General features: G+C 38.4%; 1 protein-coding gene across 1 annotated transcript in view; it reads right to left on the reverse strand.

The window, feature by feature from the left end:
• The window catches only part of LOC108547175 (transmembrane and TPR repeat-containing protein 1), a 310690-nt gene that overhangs the window by 11946 nt on the left and 282088 nt on the right, over positions 1-16656 (reverse strand). The window contains exons 11-13 of the mRNA XM_017899583.1: positions 13234-13374; positions 9864-10063; positions 9546-9681 (exon numbers count right to left, since the gene is read on the reverse strand). Of these exons, the coding sequence (XP_017755072.1) occupies positions 9546-9681; positions 9864-10063; positions 13234-13374 (477 nt within the window). The remainder of the gene's footprint in view (positions 1-9545; positions 9682-9863; positions 10064-13233; positions 13375-16656) is intronic.

The following is a 16656-nucleotide window of genomic DNA, read 5'->3' on the forward strand; positions in this document are numbered from 1 at the left end:
GATTGCGATAATAATGATGCTACTGGGGCGAACAATAGCGAATACTTTTAACATAAGTGTCATTCTTCTAGATTTATATTTTTCAAATAACAGACAAGAGAATCCTTCATCGTTGAGAAATTATTTTCATAGGTAATATTGAGAAAATTGTACAGGAAAAACTCATGGGGTATATTTCTTGCAATAATAACACTAAAGCGAAAATACTAGTCGCAGTGTATAAATGTATGTAGATATGAAATTTATTTCATCGTGCAGGCAGAAATTTTACTTTTGCTCCCAATTCTTTTATTCCTTTCCTTATTCAAAGATTCATGACATTTCGTTTAAAAAATATGGAGCTGCGATCTGTCTATTTAGTGGCTATTTATCTCTATGTCTCTGCACAAGATTAAAAATTGTTTTCTTATATACAAATACACTCCTTTTCCATAAATGATAGATATAAACAAAAATAAAGTATTATAAGGTAAGACAAGCACTTTAACATTTACAATATTTTATACTGACGAGCAAAGAATGTTTATCGGGCAGATATATTCCAAACAGAAATAAATGTCGAATAAAATTTTTGGAGGGAGAGTAAATATTACTAAAGAATATTCACCCATTCTTTTTTAACCCTTTATGGTTAGGCGGGTTAAATTTTAACCCACCCCAAATGTCGACGATGTGCTTTCTGCAACACAGAAAGAACATAAATTCATATTTCCCAGTGGTGTACTTCTTTATTTCCCTAAAAATCCCGAACCTTAAAGAATTGTACATTGAATGCATCGCAAAACTGGATAACTCTTGAAAAGCTTTCGATTAAAATACTTCAGTTCCTACTGAGGTCGGCAATACTTCAAAGAGGACAGAATATTTAAAAAAATTTCCCTCGCACTTTGATCTGTCTTGCTTACGTGTACATTCATCGCTATGAGGATCATACGTAGTTTCGAGACACCCTTTGCATTCGTTCCTCTGCGATGTACGGCGTTCCGTAAATAAATTTTCCGAAAAATCTGCTCGCGTGAATAGGTGCACACGCGATTTCAGGCTCGACAGGCCGAAAATACAGAATCGGAGGTAGCGTCAGTAAATTCCCGATTTATCAGCTCGACGAGCGCTTAACGCAACGGTGACGACGTTATCGTTGCCTATGGAATCATCCTCTGACGCAGTGGCTTTCCTCGGAATTTATACGTTTGAAAAAGCAGCGATATAAAGGGGATGCCATGCATCCTACTGGAAATCTTTACGCCGTTTGTTAGATCGCTTCCTGTTTTGTTCTTTCAACACGAGCTGAGCTAGTTGAGGGCCAATTTACGTGTGACTTTAATTGGCTGAGGTTTCCGGCTGCTCGAGCTGTGTTTCACATTTGCGTGCAAGTACGTTTGTAAACTGAATATTTAGCTGCTTCACTTTTGCTTCTGATTTCACTTGCGGAACGTATTTATATAATATACGTAGTACATACAGAATTTACTATACGTTATAATAATTATTTTGCAAATTGTACAAATAATTAGTTGATCTCTGTATTTCATTTTTAATATATTGATTAGGTCAATAGGAAATTTCATATTATTTTTAATAATGGTAGCTACTGCAATTTATTAAGTAATAACAGTAACAGTGAAATTTGCCTTTGGTCGGGAATTTCATTATTTTTGAGCATAATGATACTGTATCAGTATATTGCCACGTGACTCTTAATCTGTTTGGAGCCTCAATATCAAACGTGATTATTACATTAAAGTAAATATTTACAATACTATAATGTTGCACTACAAATATAGATTACTTTTTTATTTTAAATTTATTATTAAACTATACAGTAGATGTGCAATGTAAATATTGCAAATACAGATTATTTCTTCGTTACCTAATAATTCAGAATTAAATATAATTAAGTACCAATCAGATACGTAATATGACTTCACGACTGCAAGTAATTATGCTTTAATCTACCTATACATCAAATACTCAAACTATGATTGCAACCATTATTAAATGAGACAGGCTTCAATTATGATTCCTCAATCCCACGCTAAGGACCACGTCCCATTCATCTCGCCGATATCCAATTTTTATCAGTCAAAATGTGAAAATACGACTCGTAAAATTGGACAAAATTGATCTCCCGTCCGGTATTTTTATTTCAAAAATTCTTCATCCCGTCACGATTTACATCTCGATGCCCCAGCTCGATTACGGAGCGTATTTTCCCCAGAGGCAGCACGTATTCGCGGACAGAGCGCGGGTGTTTTAGGATTGACTGAAAGCGATGCGAATCGAACTAATGCTCGATAATTTTCCACCGACTGGTAAAACCACTCACGTGCATGCCAACGGAGATAATGCGTCGGTCGTATTTTTGGCTGGCCTCTGTGTATCGCATAATTTTGTTTCCCATATAGCAGTAGCTCCGCGTTGAAACGCTTCACTGATTGAAACTGCACACTTTTCACCGCCTATTTAAATAACCCTCGCAGTAACAGAGGTTAGTGCATTCGGATGGCGTGCGCTGATTTACCGAATTTTATTGGTGCGATTAGAAGCGGTGAAAAATTTCACGGTTTCGTGCCCGTTCTATTTCGTGACACGGCGTGATTTTGGTCGCTGAGAAAATTAGATTAGAGTGGAATTAGGTTAGTTCATGGAGTGAATGATCTGGGATGAAAGAAAGTTTTAAGTATTCGACGTATGCCATGAATGGTTAAGAGAGGGAAAGGATTTTTTTATTTACTTTTTTTATTGCTAGGACCTTTGGAGAGTATTGTGCATAATGTGTGTCTAGTGTAATTTGGTATGAAATATTAAATAATTGAATACTAGGAATTTTCAAATGAATAATATTCAAGGTGTCCCATTTGATGTTCCTTTCAAAAAATGTTTCAAATAAAATTTACTCTATTTCCACGGGGATATCTTACAATGGTCGTGAATTTTTTCCAATGAACATGCTTCACAGATTTCAAAGTCACCTTGGTTCTTTCCAATGGATATGTATAGTTCCTTTTCATGAAAGCGGATAGCTCATTAAAAGATGAATCCACTAACCTATAATACTTTATTAAAGCTTCATTTAAAACATATTTTGAAATGAACTATAGTTTCAGAAAATAATTGTGTCAGAAATTTCAAATAGGACACACTGCATACGCATATAAAAGTTTCTTTAAAATATATAAAAATAAAAATAACACGGAGGGATTACAGTTGAATGATGAAATTATTTCAAAGGGCAGAATTACGTTGTATGTAATTTAATCTCCAATAATTGTATATAAAATTTAGAAACATTATTTTCTCCGCATTTTAACCTCTTGCTATCACAGATTGAGATATATACTAAAAAAACAAAATTTGGGAGCGAGGAGGAAACATTTGGCTTTGAACTGGAATTACAAAATAACGAATAACGAAATTGCAACTAATGGAAATTGTAACTAGAGCATCATGAATGGTACTCTCACAGAATTATTTACATTTTCATATATTACATTAATACCTATTTTATGATTTCTCTCGCGAAATATTTTTTCAAGCGAGTATTCCTACGCGTATAAATTTTTGCAGCTATTCAATTCTACAGCTTAGGCAGGGGTTAGGGAGTAAATAAATTGGCCAATACCATGCTCTAAATCCAAAACAGTAACTCCCTGCTCGGAGCGTAAATGGAATCTGGAACCAATCGACGAAAACCACTGACGATTTACGAGAAGTTAATCTAACATTCGCACAGGTATTGTGAAGTGAAAACCTACCCCTATAGTATATTGAATAGACATAAAATGAATAGGCCTTAAAAATCTCGACAACGTGTTTAACAATTTTTTCTGTTTCATTCCAGTTGTATTTTTGAAACGGTATAATTAGGAGTTAATTAATTATCGGCACAAAAGACGTAAAATTTCAATATTTTTGGGGGGGATTAACTTGAACAATATAATATAATTACTTTGGCTTGAAGATATTTGAAGCCTAACCTCTACCATTAAAAACGCAAATAGCTAACCAACCAGAATCTCCGAGCATAACCGCAAAATCCTGTCAAAGTGTGTGCATCAGATTCCTTCACTTCTTGATTCCCACTACATTATATGTCTACTCATAACTCAGCAGAGAAGCAATTTGATACACTGATACATATGGGCAAATTTCTTTCGAAGCTTCCGCTTATCACCGGCAAGCATCATCGTTTGATAGCGCGATTTATGCGTGCGATGATTTGTATTATATACAACAGAGGGCTCATGGTTAAACGCTGGCCAGTTGCGCAGTTCTTCCGTTGAATAATTCATCCGCGTGAATAATTCATAAGCCGAATGTAGTGAAAGGATGAACAATGAAACGGTCGAAAATGCGGTGTAAGATTTGACAAATTTATCGCTTTATGGTTTATTTACAAGCGCGTCGCCGTTGCCACCGCTAGAAGCGCAATCCACTTAAACGGCGAATCGATATTTTCTGGACCGCGACAGCAGTGCATGGACGCACGCAGAAATAAATAAATCCCGTGGTTCTATCGCGTTTTATTATTATTACGTCGGCGGACGTAGACCAAAGAGGCTGTCGTGGTATATTTTTCCGAAGCGAGCATAACGCTCAGCGAACAATCGGTTTCCGTGGTGAACACGTCGACTGAGCAATCGTACTCGAAGGCGTATCGATTTAAAGATTTAAGAGATTCGAGTTTCTTTTCGGATTTCGCAAGTTTAGGCTAAGTTTGTGACGCGGGAATGATTCCTCGGCTTTTTACGATCCCATAATTTTAAGTTAGACTCTCGATGTGATCGTGACTCCCTCAATTCTTAAAATTTAATACCCTTAGATTAAGTATATGACGTGAATTTTTTTTCTTGACATTTATGATATGGTAAAATTAGGTTAGATTTTTAATGTTACTGCGCGGCCCTTGCTTTTTATGATTTAACTATTTTAGGTTAAGTTTGTGGCTTGATGGTGATTTATCTAACTCTGAAGATTTATTTGATAATTACATGTTTAGTTCCTGATACGATGCTTAGTTCTCTGCCTTTTAAAGACTAACAGGTTTAGGTTGGGTTGTACTACGAACTTCATTCTCTTACTTTTCAGGCTGAAGCCTAACCTAAATTTAGATCAAATTTGCGACGTGAAAGCGATCCCTTTAACTCTCAAAATTTCATAAGGTTAGATTAAGTTTAGGATGCGAGCAGAATTCCTTTTTATTCATTTTAGTTGTTACCATTTACTGTAATTGAAATTCGGAAGCACTAAATATTAACTCATGTAATTTGACAGATGCTGGCACAAAGATAACATCCAATAAATTAATGTTGCATAAACGTTGGATAATAATTGGCATTGTTTAAAATGTTACCATCTTCACGTCTATTAATACTCAGCAACCGTTATTAATATTTAAACAGCAGCTAAATAATCGAATGTTTCTACGAAAGCTATATACCTATAATATTACTTTTCGCATGAAACCTGACGTAGACGACTAGTTTGCAAATTTGACCAACGTTTAAAATAGTCTGAAATGCGTAAACGAAGAACCTTTACTTGCGAAGATATTTGCTTTGCAAATTATCTTTAGAGTTTTTGGACGTCCGTGAAAGAAATCCATCGACGAAGGCCTCTAGAAATTTATTCTGGGCTTGATAGGATTTTTCGAACATGTAAAAGAGCTATTCGGCGAATAACGGTTCTTTCAACTCATTCGCATTCCTTTGCAAGTGATATCCGGGTTGTTCGAAATATATTAATTTTCTTTCCCTTTTCTTCAAAAGAATATTTATCAGTGCTGTTAAATGAATAATTTAAAAGTCGTCTTAAAAAATTGTTATTAAAGGTAAATATATTTGCAAGCGTCACTTCACTGTCTTGCGACGTAAACTATACCTACGTTTCATATAATTTATATAACACTGTAAGAGAACATATAACACGCAGACAAATTTCGACGACCTTAGAATGACCTCGGAAAAATCATCATCACCGAAAATCTCTCTCATCCACATTTCTCCTTACGTGCAATATCACTGGGTATAATGAAAAAAAATTATTACAAAATACATTTACATGTTAATAAAAGCAATACCGTTTCTCTCCAAATTAAACAACAAAACCAGAATTTTAATATATAGTGTTCCACAATTTCGACTAATGAACTTCTCTCTAACAACAACGGAGGTACCTTCTGCCGAATACAGCAACAGCTTCGTTGAATATGTAACTCCTGGAAACCCATCGAAGTCCGGAAAGCGTCGAGTAACGCAGAACAATAAATTCGTTTGAGCGTCCCTCTAATCAAGAAGCGACCTTTAATCACTTCTCGCTGACTACCTGGCCATTTCCGAACGTGCATCATCCTATTATCAATACTCGAGTCGATCCACTGAAAAAGGCGAACGACGTTGGCGAAACACCGCGAACAAAGACCCGAAGCGTCACCCCCACTCCATCCCCACTCCGCCGCCCTCACTGATGGTGTGGTGGGGAATAGCTAGGTGCCGTTCTACTCGTAACGGTCATTAAGCCGATGCTAATGAAAAAGATCTCGTAACTATCAACTGGACACAAACTACACTCGCTGCTCCCTCTAATACAGACTTTCACGGGCGGAAAACAAAGGGACAGACTATCGTAATTACTCTGCACCCCGCCTCCACGAAAACTCTCGTACGCGTGTACTCGAACGCGGCCAGCGTGTGAAATGGTCCTTCCAGTGCTGTACACACCCCCTGAAACGCTCGCGCCCCTTCGAGAACCATTCGCCAAACCCCACCGCACTTTCCAGCCCTCTGCGGTCTGCATGGCAGATTTATATTTGCATTTAAAATCTGCATGCTGTGGCACATCTGTCAAACGGTGCATATTGAAATCTTCGCCCGTGGTGGTGGCTACACACCGACATCCGGCGCCCACAGACTGGCCTGATCGACCTCTCCCCGCCTGTCTCGCACCCTCGAGAGTAGCCGTCACTTTTCGCGTTGTTTCTCCGAAATTTAACCTCTCGACACACGTGTGATCGACCACGGGCTATGGACCAGCTGCGCGACCACGCCTATGGGGACCAGCCCTCCAGATCTACACCGCGAGTCTGCACCAGGCTCGGGTAACACTCGCTCTGAGTCGAGAGTCGACTATTATGACGGTGATCTTTTTTTTCGCCCGTGGTTAGAGGTTAAAGTTCGATTGCACGGTGGTTTTTTGAACGGCCAGGAAGGGAGGAAACGGAATTTGACGGTTTGTTGGGATTTAAGCGTTGCAGCACATGCATGCGAGGTACATGTGTGTTTTGAGTGGGGGTTGGTCTATGTGTGGTTAGGGTATTGTAATGGAACGAAATTCTGGATTAGGGGAGCTGGTTCGGTGTGAGAAACTTGTAGTAGTGGGGAGTGTCTATATATGTGAGATAACTGAAATTTATTAAAAATTCTTAATGAAATATGTTCTTGCTTGTCGACTAATTTTTATATCATACCTTTCTGTTACTTTATTCTTATTTATATTTTCATAAATACTTTACTAATGTCTCTGTCTCAAAAAGTAAACGTAGACGAAAGAATCCTGGTATGTATTTCTCTTATGCATATTTTCTAACTCAATTTACGTAATATTACACTACATCAAAGAGAAAAAAAGATGGGAGAATAATTGTCAAGGAATAAATTTTGTTATAATTGACTGAATTTATATTAATAATCTATATCTTCAGCTTTCATCAATTTTATGAAACCGTGATCCATTTTCCAATCAGTTCATGAACCTCCAACAATCCACGCGCATAAAATAAAATCAGAAAAAACAATTCCATATATCAGCGAGAGAACATATACAACTACCCCACTGTCACGATCGTTCAATCCCTTCCAAGAATTAATCGCTCGCTATTCCAATCAACACTTCACTAAACCGTACACATTACCACCGAATATCGGTCAATCACACTGGACCTGACACGAGAACGCTACCGCCTCCTAAAGTAATAAAACTGGATGGGCACGAAATTTTTTGCATCCACCTAAATCAAACGTCTAGGTTTTCAACGTCAATCGACAGCCCATAAAAACTCGCTAATTGAATGATGCTCGCTTCTCCCCTTACTCCCAGTTCCCATCCCCCTGATTCCCAAAAAACGAAAAGCAAACTGAAAAAGGGAAAGATAAATGGAAGTACTACATATACCCTCTGCAATCCTCTAAATTCGTTCATCCCAAACGAAATTCTGACGGAAACGCGCTAGCCTTTTAGCGATCACGTAGATCCCCGAGACCATATTTTCAATTGGCAAGGAAAAATTGATTTGACTATGTCTATGAGCCCCCGGGCATTAGTGTCTCCTTCCAAAACACGGGTCGTTGTCGGCGAATTACCGCAGCTGCTCTACAGTTGCTATTCGCGCCGCGGGTGGCGCGACTGAGTTACGGTGCATGTGGTGGGGAGAAGGAGGGAACGTCGATGCGAGAGCAAGGCTCTAACGCCCGGCCAATCAGTAATCCACGTATATACGGTATCTAGATGTACGCTCGCGAGAAAAGAGGTTGGAAAACTGGGCAAACGACCCGATTGCCATCTGGGGATGAAAGTTTCCCGTCAACCCCGAGAGTTGAAGTTGCTAAGCTGTTCCGACGATTCGTTTGCGCACCGGTAAGTGGCCGTCGTAGCCCTGGCATTTTTCACCGGAACCAAAGAGTCTCTCCTCCGAGTTTTCGTTTACTTGTGCTAATTTACCTCTGAGGGTCGGGCGATGATCAGCATGCCGGTAAATTTGCGATTAATGTTCCTTGCGATTACCAAAGTTGCAAACGCGTTCGTTTGCTTACCTTTGGTTTCTCGTTTATTTTTTCAAGCGATCGTGTGCAAGTTTGTTTCGTCGGGTACACTGACTTTGGGTAAGGTTCAAGGAGACTTAGTCATAATTATTCTAATTCGATCGTGTTAAATGTTAAGAGTTTTTAGTAATTGGAAAGTAAAATGTTTAGAATTAATCTTCCGCACTCTGCTATTCCTAATAACTAAGAAGGATCAAGGACACCTCAGGTATTTCCAACAAGATAGTGTCAAGTGGCGGTCTTAGGATAGTAGCGGTATCACGATAAAATCTTCAAGTTGCGAAAACTTAGGCGGAAGTTAAACTTCGGTAGTAAAATCTGCATGCCTTCAAAAGATTAAAACAGGTCACTATATGCACTAACAAAGACTTGGGAATCCATAACAGACCCTAGTAAAGTGTTTTCTGTACTTAGCTAGCTTTCGGAAAAAGGCTTGTACCATTTTCCCAACTAAGTCCCACGATTTTGAGAAAATGTTCCTTATACTTATACTATATCAAAATGTAGCCCGTCATTGTATCAACCTATTTTACCCCTATATCACACATACACGGTACGAATACGTGTTCGATAATTACTAGAGTAGGATCCTTATTAGACACCTGAATCCCGCGCACGCTTGATTCACAATAAACCTTACACTCGATACGTATCAGGGATTACACCAAAAACAGCGGAAATTGCACGAGCACGTAATTGGACTTTGCCATTTCGGTTGCGTTCACTCACCTGGTGATAAGTTGATGAACTCTTGGCCACTGACCCCGCGACCTCAGTATCCTGACCGTTCCCAGAAGCGACGATCTGTGCGACGGCGAGACCTCCATGGCTTTGAGATAGTACTTGAGGGAGGGCAGCCATTTGCCTGAAGAGACGAACGACGATTTGGCGTGAGTATAAAGCCGAGTGGGGCTGTTACGCGGCAGAGATTCGATGTTGTTTCGCTACTTTAAACTACTTTAACCAGTACTTTGGACCGTCGCAACGGGAACTGTCGGGGCTTTATCCCTCCTTAAGCTATTTAGTCCTTTCACCGCGGTTACTTACCATTCTGGTACAGCCACGAAGCATATTCCGCGAGATGATCGGGACTCCGTGGTTGCAGCCGTACCACGTGTCGCAGAAGGACCCCTGCTGTTGGACCGGTTGCCAATCTCGCCAGTACCACGTAGGCTGGCGCGTATGCTGGGTCCAGAGACACGCACTTCTGCAGCATCCGTATACATTCCTTGGTCCTATTCGTCTTCCTGCAATACAAAATGACATGACACGTTAGGTTAGACTGTTTCAAACACACAGAGAGGAAAATACAATTCTTTGGCACGAATTAAGAATGTCTAGATTAGAGTGATAGACGGATGAATTGAGAAGTATATACGTGTAGATTGTGGAAACTGTCAATCTTCTCACCGAAAGGGGTATCCTGAATGTACGACTTATACTAAAAGACAGGTTACTTTCATTTTACTGGTGGGAAAATTTGAAATACATGCAGTACTTCAATATTGTTTGCTTTGGGAGCTTTGCAGTTGTATTTGAGGTGTCACTTAATATTTGAGGTTATGTTGTGAAACAAGGTGTTCATACGATCCATCTAAGGCCTTGGGTGCACTATAGGGGTGTGATACAAACAAAATAATAATTTTCTGTGTATGTCTAAGTGAACATCTCATCCACATCTTAAAACTTTTAATTAGTGCTTAATACAGAAAAATCTTTTATGACAATGGTTCGATTCATGATTACAAAGGAAGGAAAGGACGGGAAGGTTTGACTGATTTCGTGTAATTGGAATTATACAGCTCATGTATCTTCGGCATTGATTTATTGGCAATTACATTTTCGTGTGTTGCGACCGCGTTAACTATGATAACCTATTCCAATCATGTATGACGATCACTCTCTCGAAGTGTAACACGATTACAATCAAGATATGAATGCCTGTACTTGCTTTTAACGCTCTGTGCCCATGTACGTCATTGTTCATTCTACGTGCTTCATCGTTCCGTGAATTACCTCTGCCCATGACGCTAATTTCGCTTGTATTGGCTAATATAATTTTCTCCGAATGATCGGTAGATTCTAGCCTAATGAAACTATACAGAATAATTGGCAATAAAATGTCGATATTGATTTACGGATATATAATTCGCAAACTGTACATCTTTTAATTAATCTTTTCGAATCGTTCGAGGTTATTGATACGTATCCAAATTAAATGTTCCCATGGTAAATAATCGCTGACATAAATTACTTGGACATTAAGACTTATGTGATATTAAACTACATAAACCCAAAATTGAGGCAATGATTGTATATCATTTGAATATTTGTATATCACCATAATTGGATATTTTGCTTAAGAATTTACCAGCGCGTTTCGCTATTGGTTATAAAGTGTAATTAAATTCAACTTTGCACGGGTGTAGTCTAAAATAAATACAGCTTAGTATGCTGGCCTGGTTGCACGTATATAATGATCGAGGAATGTAAATAGAACGATTACAATTACAATTGCAACCACTCCTGTAGGAATTTGCAATAATATTTTAATTCTATCATAATGGAACATTTCCCTTCACTCTTAAATATTCATAGAATAGAAGGAATTAGAACGATTAAACTTCCATTTAAAATTCTATTCGTAGTAATTCAGAATATTTTAAATCTATTAAAACTAAAACATATTCTTCTCTGTATAAATATTCATCCATCAAATAAAATTGAAACGTTGAAGCCCGATAATTTACGCCTTCATTCAACCATAACAAAACATTTCCCTTTGTTAACAAATATTTGTACGCTAATTGGAATTGAAACAGCCCACATAAAAATATCTGCACAAAGAAACCGTGAGAAAATATAATAATGCTGCGTGATGTAAACGAAACAGGATTGCCAACGGCGAATACACAAATACACCTAACTGCCAAATCGCACACGCCAGTACAGAAGCTCATAAATCCCACGAATATGTACAACCATTTAATTGTAAGAAAACGAAAACAACGCAAATGCCAGCCATTCTATGATCAATGTAGCAATTACCCAGCCATTAATTTCAACAGCCGAACATCGAAACTAGTTCGAGCGTTATCGGCGAAACTAGTTCTATCAGCGATCTGCAAACGAGCCAGTTTCAGCGAGCCCTCATAGCCTGCAATTCGTAACACGTTTCATAAGCCCACGTAATCCGGTACTCCCGTTTCCCAGGAATTTCACGGCGAAAATTCTTTCGCATGGGAAGGTGAAAAAATTTATGGATGTTGCTCACCAGCGGGCCGGAACCAGACGAAAATGGACTACAAGCGACCCTGGCGGCGAGCGGACGAACCAGCAATGGCAGCGCACGCACGCCACGCCGCGCTCTCGCCTCGCCGTCAATTAAACTTTAATTTATCAAGCAGGAGGCGTTAATTAAAGTTTAATTTTGACCACGCCGCCAGAATTACATTGCCACGCTAAATTTATCCTGGTCCGTGCACTTTGGTACACCATTGCCTCGATATGCCCATTAATAAAACAGAATGCGTTGGATTCGGGATTCTTCCTGTACCTCTATGTTTACGGGAAACTCCATTAAACCTCCGGGTATTCGGCGGAACGAGAATTATCCTTGATTTCGACTCGTTGTTCCTCCGCTGAGTCAATTCCTTTTATTTTTCATACGAATGGACGAGTTACTCCTTTTCCTTGCTTGTATCACGGATAGCAAATAGAGGTATATACGTCATAATGCCTGGGTCGTTTCTTTGCAGAGGAGCAAGTTTACAGAAAACTTGGTGTATGGTATATGGTGACCTCTTTAATAGTTCATTTCGAAATTTTCAACATTTTTTGTCAACAGTCGCTGATATTATAAATTTCCTTATGCATAGGAGATTAAATATTATGAAAAACCCTGAATTCTGTATTTCGATATTTATAAAAGAAGAAAGTTTATTCATTCATTACACAACCATAGCTCTATATTGAATAGAACAGAAAAAATTTACATTCTACTCTTTTATATATACATTTTAACATCTACAATATTTAATACGTCCATGTCCAAAAGAGGAATATTGGAACTTTTCACTATATAATCACTATTCATAGTGTACATGGTAAAAGAATTCTAAGTTTAAAATTTTTATATTCACGATATTCAAAAATTTTATATCGAAATAAAAAGAAGGGAATTCGACAACTGACAGTTCCCAACAACATTTCGTTCTAAAAGATTCACATTTTACAATTCTATATGAGCAAATTTTGTTCACCCACAACGTTCGACGATTTTATGTTATAGAGTGTACTATCGTCATGAAAATATACAAAATTGATGACAGACTTTGCTATTCCGTTATCAGAGCGTTGTAATATTTCATATTCCACGCAATAATTATTACTTTGTATTATCATTCCTCTCACTTACCTATAGAGCTGACCAAGATTGTAGTGAGCATTCACGTGGCTAGGCTGAGCGTGTATGGCGGCCAAAAAGTGTTGCTCCGCTTGATCACCCACCGTGAGTGTTCCGAGGTTGTTATGCGCACTGGCGTACGTCGGCCACAGCCTGTAATCAAATAAACGCCGCTTATTTACAAAGTGATTAATGATCCGGAGGAACACGGTGCGCTGCCGTGCATTTAATCGCCAAGGTAATTCCGTTTCACCCGCTACCATGAGCATACGTGCTCGTGTAATAATTGGGAATAGAGCTGATCATCGGAATAATTTTCATCGGCCCTTGGAACCTTTTTCAACTAAAATTTGCGCAGTATCGTGAAAATATCGCCGTTCGAACATATTCGAATGGCAAACACGCGCGGATAATGGCAATGTAATCTGCAATCTCTTTTTGTTTCGCAATATCAGGGGCTTACGTGAATTGGTTCGGAAGCTGTTCGCAAATGTGCGTTTTCATTAGCTCCTTGCAAATATCGATGTTCTACGTAACGACTTTGGATTGGCTCAACTTGTAGAAATATTTTAGTATTGGACTTTGTTTTTGCATTTCTGGACAATGAAGTGCGATTGTTCATGTAATTGTGGTGGAAATAATTAGAATAATTAGGAGGTATTATAAACAGAGATTGTTGTGGTTGAAGTTTCAAAATTGTAAGAAATATATGAAACGTATATTTGTCTGAAGTTGAATGGTATTCAAGTATTATCTTACATAGAAGATATTCTTTTATTATAAGTGTGTCCAGCATCTGTCGAAGACAGTGTTCATTCTTATGGACTCTATTCAAGCTACGTCAGAACTTCCCAAAACGTTTCACGAACTTTCACAATATTTCAAACTCAAATCAATAAAATCAGCATATTTTTCTACCCAGAAATCAGTATTGACGTATTCTTCAACAAATCCTAACCCGGAAGGTGCAACTCTCACCCATAAAGTACACAGCAACGTCGTATTCGCCATTGTTGAATCCTAGATTCGCCGCTTCACGCACGCCATCTGGCAGGATAATTGGCGAACAATACCTGAGCTATGTTTCCGCTCGTAGAAACCAACGGATTAATTCACAGATTCACCAGGTGCACTCAGGAGGTGCGAATCACTAACGATTCGCGAACATCGGCCACATCCAATAAGAGATCGGGTCAGGTTAAAACTTCCCAGCTTTCCAACGAGATTGCCAGAGCTTTCCAATTGAAAGAAAGGGAACTGTCGATGCACGATTCGCTCTGAAACGTCTAGACAATGACAGAGCAACGAGTGCTTTCGATCTCATGTGAACGAGATATTCGAGAATTCGAGGACTCACCTATGGGCATTCTAGCCATTGAGAACGAATAGAAGGCTAACTCTCAATGGCGTGAAAGGTGAATTAGGCAATTCTTTCACGCGAAACGATTCGCCTTTCTCCAGGAAAAGGCAGGAAATTACATTTCGAGGAAGCTTCCGAAGGTTTTCTTTATTATTGGATATCCAGGCTCGCTTGGTCCAGCAGAAATAGATACCAGCTAGTTTCCATGGCTAAAGCAGACGTAGAGGAGGCAGGAAATTAAATGTCGGTGTGGTTGGTTTTTTGAAAATTAGTTTTCTTAAGCTGGTTAGCTTGATGGATCTTTTCTCATGAAATTTCGCCCGCTATTATGGAGGTAGTGAATTTGCAAAATTTAACTGTTAATTATGGTTTATGTAATAATTTATTATTATATTGGATATATGAGGCTTTCTTTATTATAATAATTGAAATCTTCCCGGAAATTATACTAATAGCCATTATTGAACGACACAGTAGTTAATATATCAAGGAAACTTCAATACTCTGGAAAAATGATAGCCTAACTTACATTGAGGTACCTCAAAATTCCAAACAACGTATTCCCAAAGCAGTGCAACATTTAGAGAAAGGCAATTTCTTCTAATCATTCTTCCTATGCTACCTTCATCACAAAAGTCTATTCTACTAATGAACTTCTCCAATTCTCCTCTCTCGAAACCCAAACAGGATAACCATTGTTCCCTTTCACAGAGCAGACTGTACCTTGCATGAGGATATGCATGGTCATTTGGTTTGCAGAAAGTATCGAACAGCACCGAATATTTAAGAACACAATTAGCCCTCCATGATTTATCCAGTTCTCTCAACCATTTCCGCCCTGATCCCAATTTAGAAGTAACGTGGCTAGCGAAAATATATTACGGCCGCAAGGAGTTTTAACAAAACTTTCCTAACTTCTCACGCGAAACGTATACTCTGACAGTGATTCTTCGAAGCGACGCGATTCAGGGCGGACATTGTGCTAGGATTAAAGAACAATATTATATTTCTACGATGGCGGCGGTGGTAGTGGAACGACGTTGGTTCCCAAGAACACGATTTTTCAGCGGAAGCGACTTTACAGAACTGAATTAAACTTTCTTATCGAAATAAAGAGTATTTCGCGACTGAACAATCGCCACGAGAAGCGAGGGAACGCAGCCGTTCTCTGATTTCTTCGTCAACTGCCCGGTAATTGTAAGGGAATAAAACTTCGCCTAGTTATTTAACGTTTTCATCTTGCATCGAAGGAAGTTTCATTCGTTCAGAAATTAACTGTTTGGTACTTGTTTAACAGCAGCTAACTCGGATGAAGCTTCAATTATTTTGCCTCGTTACGAAGCAACGTGCTTTACCTACCTTCTTCGATATGTTTCTCCTTCTTCTTCGTTTTGCGTTCCTTTTTCATTAGTATTGTGTAATTCATTGGAACTGTCGAGTGCAGGAGACAGTTTTGTTTCAGAATGCCGATTGTTTATCGTGGACTCTATGTAATAAAAGTTTAAAAATTTATAAGACTTGGGATTTGTCAAAGTTATTCAAGAGTTATGGCATTTCAATAAATGCAATGTTCGTTGGGATTATACATGAAATAAACTTTTTATTTATTTACTGGGTTGCTTATTAGATGCAAGTATTATTCAGATACAGAAGTAAAAGTTTATGTGCAAAAATTAGTTTTAGTTTGAGACAATGTAAACGTAATATAATAGGTAGGTAATGAAAAGAAGCCTTAAAAAGTAAAGAATTATCGAGGTAATAAATATTTGTGCAAAATCACATTTAAATAAACAAATAAATAAGGCACTAAGTCCCCTAGTGACGAGCGTAGCAAACAATTAATATCATCCTAATTCAAGGAATATGTATGAAATTCCTTTCTTATGAATTGGAAAACCAGAAGTATATATGTACGAATAAAGTAAATCGATAAACAACTTCCCCAAAGCTATATATAATAATAGACAAACAATCGAAGTAACTCATGCCAACCCATTGCCACGAAATAATGTTTCACGACTTCAGACGCAACAATGGTACTTAATACCCTAACACACGGCGATTCATCTCAACTC

The sequence above is a fragment of the Eufriesea mexicana genome, unplaced genomic scaffold, assembly GCF_001483705.2.
Source record: "Eufriesea mexicana isolate 0111107269 unplaced genomic scaffold, ASM148370v2 scaffold474474840, whole genome shotgun sequence".
Classification (NCBI taxonomy): Eukaryota; Metazoa; Arthropoda; class Insecta; order Hymenoptera; family Apidae; genus Eufriesea; species Eufriesea mexicana.